The sequence below is a fragment of the Vulpes vulpes genome, chromosome 13 (genome assembly GCF_048418805.1).
Source record: "Vulpes vulpes isolate BD-2025 chromosome 13, VulVul3, whole genome shotgun sequence".
NCBI lineage: Eukaryota > Metazoa > Chordata > Mammalia > Carnivora > Canidae > Vulpes > Vulpes vulpes.
The window spans coordinates 61,845,085-61,857,838 of NC_132792.1; the positions used below are offsets into that span (position 1 = coordinate 61,845,085).

The following is a 12,754-nucleotide window of genomic DNA, read 5'->3' on the forward strand; positions in this document are numbered from 1 at the left end:
CTTTGGAGATTCTCAAACAAGTGTGTACTATGAATATTTTAATAGAATTAGGAGCTTTGTATGTTCTTCAAGGGAAAATTTTTGAAGATGGAAGAAAGAGTCCTTTGTGTTCTGAAATTTCATCAGCAATGAGATATTTTACTCCTAAATCTCTGGGGAAAAGGAATAAATACTATCTTGTTTCTTATCAATTATTTGGTAAAGAAATTAGTAGTAACACAAGCATTTGCATTTCCTAGCTGAGTTTCAGAAATGTGCTTAATTGCGGATAAACCTCACACAACTGGGCAGCCTGGTTGGCTCAGCGGTTTAGCACCACCTTCAGCCCAAGGTGTAATCCCGAAGACCCAGGATCAAGTCCCACATCAGGCTCCCTGCATGGAGCCTGCTTCTCCCTCTCTCTGTGTCTCTGCCTCTGTGTGTGTGTGTGTGTGTGTGTGTGTGTCTCGTGAATAAACAAAAAAAAATCTTAAAAAAATAAAATAAAAATAAACCTCACACAACTGAACATTGCCAGATCAAATACCTTTTTGCAAATCTTGCTAAAAATATGAAGCGGTTTTGAACCAGGACTCCTCATATGAACAAACTCCTTGTTGGCATTATAACAATTTTTAAAAGTTAATGTATATCTAAAGTGCCTTATTCTATAATTAGGATACTAACATATTTGATCTAGAAATTTTCAATGTACTTTTAAATATATAACTGTTGAAGTCCCTACAATACTGCTGTACTATTGAAGTTTGTCTCTTATGGGAAAACTCCATGATGACGCTTTAGAAATGGCAAGAATGAGGTGCAATGATAATTGAACAAATTTTAAAGCAAATGAAAATATTTGTTGTAGACTGACCGTTTGCATATCTCCCAAATTCATATGTTGAAACCTAACACCCAATATGATGGTACTAGAAGGTAAGGCATTTGGGAGGTGATTAGGTCATGAGGGTGGAATCCTCAGGAATGGGCTAAGTGGCCTTATAAATGAAACACCAAAGAGATCTCTTGCCCCTCTACTATGTGAGGACACAGAAAATGGCCATCTATGGACTGGAAAATTGCTCTCACTAGACACTGAATCTTAGGCCGTTAGCCTCCAGAACTGAGCTATAAACTTCTGTTGCTTATAAACCATCCAGTCTAGTATTTGGTTATAGCAGCCTCAACAGACTAGGATACTATTTAAAAGACACTGCTGGCCACAATGCATTATTTTACTAACTAAACAAGGTTTTTCTTTTCTTTTAGTAATAATATTAGAAGTATTCAAAATACTGTTTTAGCATGGGTCTTATACCACATGGGAAATCCAAGTGAATCTGAGTGCTTTTTTACTTTCTTATAATTTCTGCCCATTATCTGCCCTCTTACTACGTTAGAATCTTCATAAAGTATAATAGCACCCAATTCATACACCTACCTTTTCGCCGTTCTCTTTCTTTCAAAATAGCTTCAAACCACTCATGCTTCTCTTCAGGTGTTTTTGCCATACACACAAACCATTTATTTTTTGCTGTGTTATGTATTTTCCATCCATTGACAACAATGTGTCCACTGCTATGGAAGTCAGCTGGAAATTAATGGGTAAAGGTGAACAACAAAAATAATATGTAATATTATATCAATACAATCATTTAATTCGTAACAGTTCCAAGATCACAGAATTCTTTAACGTATCTTTATACTTGCTAATGAAGAATATAAAAACAAAAAATTAAGTATTTATACATTAAATGCAGTCAGTTCTCAGGAACAGAACATTTCTAAATCATAACATTAATCTATTACATGAAACTGAACATCTGAACTTATTAACATTCCTTTCCTCTATGTCCAGAAATATTGTTAAAGTTCCTAAAGCAATAAAAGAACTTTTAAAAGGATTTTCATCTCAATAATCAGATATCTAAGGTGTCAGGTTCATTTTTTCTTTTTAATATTCCTTTGAAATATTATTCTAGGTTTCGCAAAAGCAAACTATACTGCCACAGAACAATTCTCAGTGTTTAATGAACCAAACAATAAAAATCAGAACAAATGAATGGAACATACCAAGACTGCATATACCTAATCTTCAATAAATGGAAAGGTACAAAATGCCAATCCATTATCATTGCTCATGATTGAAAAATATGCACTCTTTAAAGCCACATCATTCCATCTAAGTGGCATGAATAGAAACAAAAAGGTGTTTTTGTCACATTGTCTTTTTCTAGGTCTCACCATAATTTTGGCTGCACTGTCTTGCTAGATTTGAAAGTGTCAACAGGAAACTCTCTATGGCAGTTTTCTGCCTAATAGCAGGTAGAGAATAGTGATGTTATTTGTATCCAGCTTTTACTGGTATGACAGTCTGCAAAGCAAAGATTCCAAATGAATCCAAAATGAAAAGACCTATGACAAAGACCTGAATCAGCGCCTGCACCAATTTAAAGTAACACTTTTCATTCATCTCCCAGAGTCACTAAATAGTAATAGTAGACAGGAGGTCAGCCACAAAATGTTAAAGGTAGTTTAGAGAAATGACTTTGTGGCACCACACCTGCTTTTTGTTTCTTTGTTGTTTCTCAAATGGCCTATCTTATTTTGTGAGTTCTGAGTAGAGGCAGACAGGATTGACATTCATTGTCCCAAAATCTTGTCCCCATAGTCCTTTAAGCTCCAAAATCACCACACAGTATCTGTATTCAGATTAACTATTCCAAAGATGCATTTTCAAATGATCCTGTATAGTTGAGGGTATTTAAAAATTCCAAGTTATATTTGAGCCAGGACAGACTTATATATTAGTCTATATATATGTGTGTGTGTGTGTATGCCATAATCCCGATATAATAACAATAACAATTTCTGATAAAATCGAAACTAGCAGAAGATTTCTCCCATCAGGAAATTACAGTCTGTTTTTAAAAAGGAATTTTTATACTTTCCTTCTTACATTTATTTATTTAATTCCTGCCCATATCCTATACAAAGTAGCAGAACCTAGTAATACATGTCAGATAGGTAGCAATGGCATTAGTAAGAAAGTAAAAATTATTAGTTAATAGTTATACCAGAATGCCTAGTTACTACCTATAAAAATCACCAACTAAGACATTATGATAAACTGGTGGGGAAAAAAAAGATTGAATTGTACGTGTCCACACACCCTCCTCCCCAAATGTATCACCTTATAGGGCCAGTATCACAAACAAGCATAGGCTTTTCAGACTCTCCCCTCTTCCACAATTAGACTGAGATTAGCTAAGTGAACCCAGAACTGTGGCTTAAAAGAGCCCACCTTCCCACTAGTCATTACCCTTTTAACCACCCAGGTAAAGAAAATCACAAGAGCCACATGCAACCTGCAGGAATAAAATACTGAACTTACTTTAAACTGAAGGTAATATATTCTTCCCAGAGAACACCAACGAACACAAGTCTATGTGCTAGGGTGATGCTCCTGGCCCTGCACACCATATGCCCTGGGTCAGCCAGCCCTGTAACCTGGGTCTTCCTCTCCCTGGATTATTTGAGCTTAGCCCTGATTTCTCCACACTTGCTGACTCTTCTTTCAACATTTGTCATCAGGCCATTCCTTACTTCAGCTGCCTTTGGTAGCTCACCACTGAATCAAGTGAAAGTATGGAAGCTTGCTTTAGAGCTTCTCCTTAAACTGTCCCCACATGATCTAACAATACCATTTTCCACTGTGTTCCAGTATGGCCCTGCCACTCTTTGCTGCCTTCCTCCTAGCCCTGTGAATACTTATCTGTTCTTCAGGCTGATGCTCTCATCAAGCCACCCAGCTTGGCTCTCTGCCTCAGCAACTCTTTCTTCTCTTTAAAGTGTACCACCATCTTTCATGAAGACTTGCCTAACCATGACAACCTGTGCATTCAAACATCCCCTGGAAAATGTATGATTAAACTCAGAACCAGACAAATCAGCTTGCCTATGGCTATTGCTTCATGCACAGAAAGCAAGATCGTTAAGTGACTATAAAATCTGCTACGTCAAATAATAGGTTAATTGTATCAATATAATATTTTGAAGGAACAAGTTTATGTCATCTAATAATTTTAAATGAAAGGATAATGTTCCTTTTTAAAGTTTATGTGCTAGCCACTTTCAATCGCTAATTTAAAAAATCATAAATAATTTTAAACAGAGATACAAATATATGAGTATATATACATGTGTATATACATACAAGAGGTCTCAAAGTATAGTATAAACATCACATATCAGTTACCAAATTATCAATGTTCTGCAAAAGAAGCAATTGATTCTCATTTATTTTAAAATGAGAATTAGTGATATATAAATGGCTTCATAGCTTCAATCATAGCACAATTTTTAATAACTTCATTCTAAAAAAATAAATTTGAATTAAACTTATTTATAAAAACAGCCACATAATGATCATGGAAAAGCCCAACAGTGCTTTTGCTTAGTAGAAATTTTAAAATATTTTTTAATGAAAGAATTTTATTAGTGGCAAATGCAGAAATTTGCAAGTTTCAATGGACCACAAGTATAATTATATAGGATGTGTTAAAAAGGAATAAAATTAAAATTGTCATTCATTAAGTGTAGCATATCCAAATTCAACAGTCTCTAGGCACTGATGTTTTTTCTAAAAAGAAAAATCCAAAGGGCAGCCCTGAACAACTCACTAATTACTTTGAAACTATGCAGTTTGCAGATTCCTCACTCTTAATTCAGCATAGTTTTACATAATGAGATGAGGTTTTTCTAAAACTAATACTACTATAACTCTCAGTGGAAATGCTGGTATCCTTTCAATAGTGTGAGTTTTAATAAGATGGAAGCTAGCCAACTACTCTATACTCGGGCTAGGAAACAGAAGGAACTGCCAGAAAATATTATTCAAAACATCAAGAAACTGATGTCTAAACAATGTGTTTAGCCCTTATTCTGGTGATCAACAGTGTGAATGAATAAATTTCTAAGAGAAATGTTTTAAATTGCAATTTACTCACATTATGAATATTTAATGTTGAAAAAATTACTTTATGGAATAAATCATTGATTTCATTGAACAACAGAAGAAAATTTTCTGGCATCCAAATAGCAGATGACATTATTTAAGGCAATTTAAAAAAACAAAAAAAAAGGCTCTGATTTTTCCTTTTAAAAGTAAAACTAGCTCCCTTGACTCTTTTTTAATTCCCCAAATCACTTGGGAAATGTTAAGTGTATTAGGAAGGAACTAATATATGCTTGATAGTCTTCTCAACATTGTAAAGTTATGCTACTCATTAATTAAGAATGTATTCAATGCAGGTTATACAACAATACTGTAGTTGTTAAGGTAACTATGGCTTATCTATTTTATTGACTATCAAGTAACAATAAATACTATGTTATATGGTAATAAGACATGAAGATAAAGATGACTATAATTCAGATGATTTTATTTAATTGAAAAAAGGATACAAAATTATAAATGTCAGTGTTTAAGCATTTTAAAAACTCTATGCGTAAGAAGAAAATTGGAGGAAATATTTTTAAATTCCCATTTATTTCTCTTTAGATGGTGAAATTATCCAATATTTTCAACTTATTTCTCTGTTATTTCCAAATTTTCTTGAGAAAGCAAAATTTAATTTTAAAAAAACAATGTGCTCAGTATCTTTAAATGGTTTCAAATATTTATATTGAAAATGACAACTGAAATCTTTCTTCAAAAATATCTATTCATTTTAAAGAACACCTAAAAGAATGAAAATTTTCCATCTTACTCAATTCAAATTTGATCACTGTATTGCAATCTGCGGTTTGCCCAACATTGAACTACAGATCACATTTCTGAAAGGTCACCATTTTGCTCTCTGTCCAACTACACAAATAAACTAGTTCTTAAGAGAGAATACAAATGATCTGTTGCTACTTTTTGAATGAATTTCCAAGCATATACTATGAAAATTACCAAGAAAATGAATTGCAGAAAGTTCAACAGCTTTCCTATTTATGTCTTAAGCTGGATACTTTTTAATGCATCATGTTCCAACTAATATTTCAGAAAGAATCTTCAAAGAAAAATTAAATTAGAATTCACTAAAATGACAGTTGGATCTAGAGAATGAAGGAATGGAAATCTGGCCACAAACTCAATGGTTACCATCTCCTTGCACATAAGAAGTAATAGACAACATGGGTATACTAAAATAAACACAAATTTTTACACTTCTGCATGTCATATCATCATTGCATTATTTTTTTGGATTCTGAGATATAACTGATGTAATCCAAATCACTAAACATTTTAAGTAAAAGTATAATCAGGTTTATTTTTCAAAAGATTTAGATGGTAAAAAAAAAAATGATTTAGATGATTACACATTGACTAAAAGCTCAGTCTCATTCCAAATACCATTATTTCTTCTGCAAGTCTTGAGCTAAACCAATGTGATCAGTTGTCTGATGGAGTCTCATACTTAGAAAAGCATTTTACTTATACCTAGAGCATACAGAAATACCTAGCATTTGTATAACATATTCAAATAGCTGGGGGAACTCTTAATTTTTTCATCAAAAGTTCTAAGCATGCTTAAAATATATATCTTGGTTAATTAATTTGTATTATTTATACCACAATACGGCATAGTTGTTGTTTGTTTTTGATTTTGGCAATGAGCAGATTAGCCTGACAGCATTTGCCATCCCTCAAGTGACTCATCCAGGGTCCAAGTGTGGGAAAGATTTTGTCTATGGGCATCGATCAGCTCTGCTGAGACCTATCAGCATCAGAACACCTATTCCGGGGGATCCCTGGGTGGTTCAGCGGTTTCGCGCCTGCCTTCAGCCCAGGGCGTGATCCTGGAGTCCTAGGATTGAGTCCCACATCGGGCTCCCTGCATGGAGCTTGCTTCTCTCTCTGCCTGTGTCTCTGCCTCTCTCTCCCTCCCTCTCTCTCTCTCTCTCTCTCATGAATAAATAAATAAAATATTTAAAAAAAGAATACCTATTCATAGAGTATAAAGTAAGAACATTTAAAACCTGAGCTCATCAAAAAAGAAATGGAGATTTTGTGATGGAAATAACCAAGAGGGACACCTGGGTGGCTCAGCAGTTAAGCATCTGCCTTCAGCTCAGGGCATGATCCTGGAGACCCAGGATCGAGTCCCACATCAGGCTCCCTGCATGGAACCTGCATGTACCTCTGCCTATGTCTCTGCCTCTCTCTCTGTGTCTTTCATGAATAAATAAATAAAATCTTTTTTTTTAAAAAAAAGGAAATAACCAAGAAAATAAAAAAGAAGAACGTTGGCATAGCACCCAGATCCTTTCTTAGAAGAAACAAACAACCAAAGTTAACCTCTATATTCTGATGCATCATCTCTCCACTGTTCTCTAGATGGTCCTTTTGACTTAAAACCCATCTGGAGCCTCTGCTTCATATTCTCAAGTCATGGCCAGGGACACCAAGGAAACCTCACTCCAAGCCCAGCTTCGTATGAAACAGCTGGACAAGTTAGTTCTTCAATGTGGTCTCATTTCCATCAGTGGAAATGTTGATCTTCAAGATCCTATTCATCTTCAGAAATTCTAATTTTGAATTTCCAAGTCCTGGCTGAGGCTATACACTTCTCCTAAAGACACAGTAGACATGCTTATTAGAAAAGTAAATTTTCTTTGCAGGAAATGAAGGGAAGGTATCCAGCTGCAGCCTAAAATTTCTTTAAGTGACCTTGTAGCAAGTATTTGCAGCCAAATTCCAGCAGTATGCTGCATGTGTTTATTTAAGGAAGAAATAAGGCCTTCACCAAATACTACAAAGTGTAATTAAATTCTTCATCATATTTCGACGAATCCCGAACCTTGGAAGTTTGTGCCAACAGGTGCCATCAGACAACTTATAACTAAATATTCTGCAATGTCCTGCCTTCCACACTAATTCATATCTACCAGGGTCTGAGGCCTTGTTTCCGTAACACCCCTATCTCCCAGGTACTGAGGTTCTGAAGGCTACAATCACTAAAGCACTAAAAGAACATTTTCATGGGATTGAATCCAAAGTCCATTTGCATGAAAGCTCCATCACTCCACACAGGCTCTCACTCTCCTACATCTGACACAGATATGCTGAAGATAGTATCCTACACCCATGTCTCCAAAGGCCCTGGGCTCTTAGATTTCTTTATCCAGTGTCCCAGTTTCCCACAGCATAGGAAGCATGATGAAATTCATCAAAATTTACCAAAATTCACTTAGATTACCAGTGCAGATGGTACAAATGGGGACAACCACACCATCTGGGGCAGGGGGAAGGAAGTGAGACACAGGAGCTGTGTGTCCATGAAAAGGCATAAAAAGGGAAAAGAAAAAAAAAAAGAGAGAGACTAAAGCAATAGGGGACAGGTGGTTCCACCAGGGGGAGATAGGGCCAAGAAGAAACAGAGGGGAGGTTTGAGTATGCCTTCATCTGCCTCACTTCCACCCACCTCAAGTATAAACATGGGCTTTGGATATTCTCTTGAGCAATCAGGTTACTGAAGCAAGACAGCTGTTCACATTTAGACAGACAACATTCCTAAATGTCACTAGTCTCCTCTCAAAGCATTAAGATGAATTAATGCTACATTATAAAAAATATTGTGCACATCCTGCCATGTAAAGATAGCCTACTAGGTCGCACATGATAGGATGTGAGTCCATGCAACTGTATTATAGCCTGTAGCACAGAAAGGGATTTTCAGCTGTGCCAGCTGTCAGACAGCTCCACGCCTCCATCCCCCCTCAGCCTGTGAGGAACAAGAAAACTTGGCTCCCAAGAGAGTACACCCGAATTTTGCTCATTGCACATCTTTTCTCCTTACCTGCAGCACTCATGCTTCACTATTTTTTAGGATGCTAACAATGGGTCAGAGAAATGGCACACAGGTGAGCATCGGGAAATTCGTATTCCTGCAGATGATAACCATTCTTCTCCTCTCTGGAGTAAGAGATGGCAACAAAGGTATGTGGTAGGGGGGAGTTGATCTGTGCCCCAACCCAGATTTAAATTCTCTATACATTTCTCTCTAGACATTTCTCTACATGGGAATTAAAGTCATTTACCAATAATTAATATATTTTATTTCATCTTGTCTTTTCTCCTAGAAGCATATCTTTGAAATTTTAATTAAAGTCATTGGGGAAAAATGTGATCCAATTTACTAGCCATTCATATTATGGATTAGTTTATCATCATATTATGTAATCTGATCTATGTATTTTTTCGAATAGAAAATAACTTATTTAATCTCATTGTATTTAATGTTTGCTACTAATTGTGATTTGATAAATTTACTTGTCAAAGTCTGTATCTTCAAATCTACATAGCAAAAATGCATATATAAAATATGTAAAGTACTTAAAGTACTTTAAGTGAACACTTAAAATACAGAAACCACCCTTCCTCTAAGCAAATCAATACCACCTTTATATGCATACTGGCTGTATAGTTAAAACAAATCTAGTTGTCTATATTCTACAGTTAATATATTATATGAAAAAAATCACATATATACATATAAAACATAGTATTGCTTGAAGAAAATAAGTTCATTCCCTATTTTCTGCAGTCATGCTGGTGATACCAGGAACTGTGATTGTGTACGTCACTCCTATTCAGCTATTTCTTTGTATCTCTGTGTTGAATACTAGTGTGTTTCAAATACAATTTTCTACTTTGCCCATAGTCCCCTTCTCCCTTACCTCACCTTTCTCCTCCAACTGCTCTATCTAACAAAGTATTTCTAAGCTCTAATTCACTGCAAATGACTATTCAGGTGAGAAGTCTGCCTTAGGAGGGAATTTACTAATGGTGTTTCATTTTTAAAGTACTAATTACCTACCTGTGCCATCATCCACATTCTCCACTTCCATCACCTCTGTATTGATCCGGCCACGAAAAAGGTACCGATGTCCATCTGTAGATGCCTTGCTATTCTTCAACCGTCTTGTAATGGAATGAAAGCACAAAAACTTTGTTACTAAACTTAATAAAAATGCATTGAAGCTATATGATTTAAGCTATTCTTTGGAAAAATAAAACACACCAATGCAATCAATGATATCAAATATGAGGCTCCTGGTGTTTACTTGTGTCCTCCCATTCAAAACAGCACTGGTTGCTTTAGAAATTGAGACTTATGTACCAGCTTTTTAAAATTAATGTAAGCGGGTACCTGAGTCGCTCACTTAAGCATCTGCCTTCAGCTCAGGTCATGATCCCAGGGTCCTGGGATCGAGCCCTGCATCAGGTTCCTTCCTCAGTGGGGAGTCAGCTTCTCCCTTTGCCTCTCCACCCTGCTCGTATTTTTCTCTCTCAAATAAATAAATAAAATATTTAAAAAATAATAAAACAAATGGAAGCTTTGGACTAAGAACAATATACAGTTGCTCTTACTGTGGATAAATATGTGCTTTTTGCTCAGTTTAGAACATCAAAGGTACCAAATCAAAGTCTGACACAAGCTAAAAGTTATTTTAAAATTTCATTTGATTTCTTTCACTTTCATTTCTCATTTTTCAGTAACGAGCTAGTAATTTCCATTTTTTCAAGCTCCCATAAAATTCAGTTAGTACTTATGATTCCTCTGCAAAGAAACTGTGCTAGAAATTCTTAAGTTGTGTGCTATCCAGCTGAAAATACTTTTCCTATATTGTTTCTACGATATGAGAACTATATACTTCTTGAGTAAGTCTCTTAATACACGGGACACCTTGGTGGCTCAGTGGTTGAGAGTCTGCCTTCGTCTCAGGGCATGAGCCTGGGATCCAGGGACAAGTCCCACATTGGGCTCCTTGCGGGAAGCCTGTTTCTCCCTTTGCCCATCCCCCTTTGTCTCTCATGAATAAATAAATTTTTAAGTCTCTTAAAACACTTATAATCCTTTATCAGGGTCTTATTAATTTTTTAAATTGTTTAAAATAATCCAAAACTTTGGTGTTTCAAACACACCAAAATCAGTGTGGGGGAGGAGAAAGTGATACAAGAACTCAAGCAATCACTGAATCCATGTATGGCAGGGAGATAGTAAGTGCTGTAAATGGGAATAGAGGGAAAGCTAATGAGTTGAAAAGAGTCATGGCATGAATTTCAGATGCTCTAGGATTCCTGAAGGAAGAGGAGGAAATGGCTGGGAAGCAGCACCGGGAAACACGGAAGACACACTACCTCTTCTACAGAGCAGGAGGCATGTGGCTTAGCAACAACAAAAAAAATTCTTTCCTCCAGAAGGTTCCTGGGGAGGTAGTGTTATTGAATGACAGGCACATTTCAGTCATGTTTGACAAGAAGATAAAGAGAACAATCAGAGAATAGGCTAAAGAGCATGTGAAATTGAGGAGATCCTGAGTTCCCAGGAGCACAGAGGAAAAATTTGAGCCTATGAGACTGATAAATAATTTTTTTAAATTTTGGGGGGATTAAGAAGTAACTTCTGAAGTATTACTTGTTTATCACCTTACCTGTGTTTCCTTTTGCAGTACACCAGAAGATTATCAAAAAGGAAAAACACCCGTTCTTGAATATTTCCAGAAGAAATTTTCAATAAGACGCCACACATGAGCATTTCAGTGCAAGTGTCGGTAATGTTGGATCCCTAGGTCAGAAAAAATGGAGATAATCTCTGATTACTTAACAGAAACATTTGTGTGTAATTCCTGTTCTCCTTAAAGTCTGTTTGTTTTTATTTTAAGATACAATATATGGACAGGATGCAAGTTCAGACACCATAAATATTTATGCACTGGATGGAGGTCTCCTTCCCTCCTAGACTCCTCCTGGTCAGTCTCAGCAGATACAACTGCGGTTAAGAGATTCTGGGTCTCCCTTTAGCTCTCTTACACGTGTATGGATATATACATATATAAAGATGGTGATACATGTTACCTATGTTCTTTTAAAAAGAGATGATTTCAAACTGTTGTATAACATCCATGTCCCTAATACACCTCTCCTCCTCCTCTCTTTCCCTGGAATGGGAAAAGAACTCCATGGACACGTCACAAAGTACATGAAATTCTCTAAATTTTTGGCAGGCCTCAATTTATATATACCCACTCCTAGGAGGGATAGAAAAAAGAAGAAGAAGAAGAGAAGAAGAAGAAGAAGAAGAAGAAGAAGAAGAAGAAGAAGAAGAAGAAGAAGAAGAAGAAGAAGAAGAAGAGGAAGAAAAAAAAAGGAAGAAGAGGAAGAAGAGGAAGAAGAGGAAGAAGAAGAAGAAGAAGAAGAAGAAGAAGAAGAAGAAGGAGGAGAAGGAAGAGGAGGAGGAGGAGGAGGAGAAGGAGAAAAGAAGAAGAAATTAATGGGGAAAAAAAGAGAGCAACCTTCCCTGGAGCCTTTGGAGTAGTTAAAAGTTAGCATAGGCAAACTCATTCATTAAATAAGCTTTCAACGAGTGCTCACTACGGTTATAGGATTAGGGGCAAAACTAAGTCTTAACACAAGTACTACCCACTGAGAGGAGCCACAAGATGGAAGGAGCCTGGTGCGCTAAAGATGGAGGAAAGCTGTGCATTAAAGCAGAGTACATGCATCCAATCGTTGTGTAAGCTGATCAAAAACATCTATTTTGAGCTCTTAAAATGTGGTAGTCTATTTGTTTCTACAACCTAAACTATCATAACTAATGCATTAAGTTGGACAAAAAAAATGTTTTCAGTAGATAGCCATTAAGCATGCTCTGCAAGAATATTTCTATTTTCAATATGTCTGGTTTCTTTAAATTTCTGATTTTGTAAAAACTTATTT

General features: G+C 36.0%; 1 protein-coding gene across 1 annotated transcript in view; it reads right to left on the reverse strand.

The window, feature by feature from the left end:
• The window catches only part of PREX2 (phosphatidylinositol-3,4,5-trisphosphate dependent Rac exchange factor 2), a 278,636-nt gene that overhangs the window by 166,601 nt on the left and 99,281 nt on the right, over nt 1–12,754 (reverse strand). Inside the window, exons 7-9 of the mRNA XM_026012258.2 lie at nt 11,470–11,603; nt 9,852–9,955; nt 1,424–1,573 (exon numbers count right to left, since the gene is read on the reverse strand). Coding sequence (XP_025868043.1) covers nt 1,424–1,573; nt 9,852–9,955; nt 11,470–11,603 — 388 coding nt within the window. The remainder of the gene's footprint in view (nt 1–1,423; nt 1,574–9,851; nt 9,956–11,469; nt 11,604–12,754) is intronic.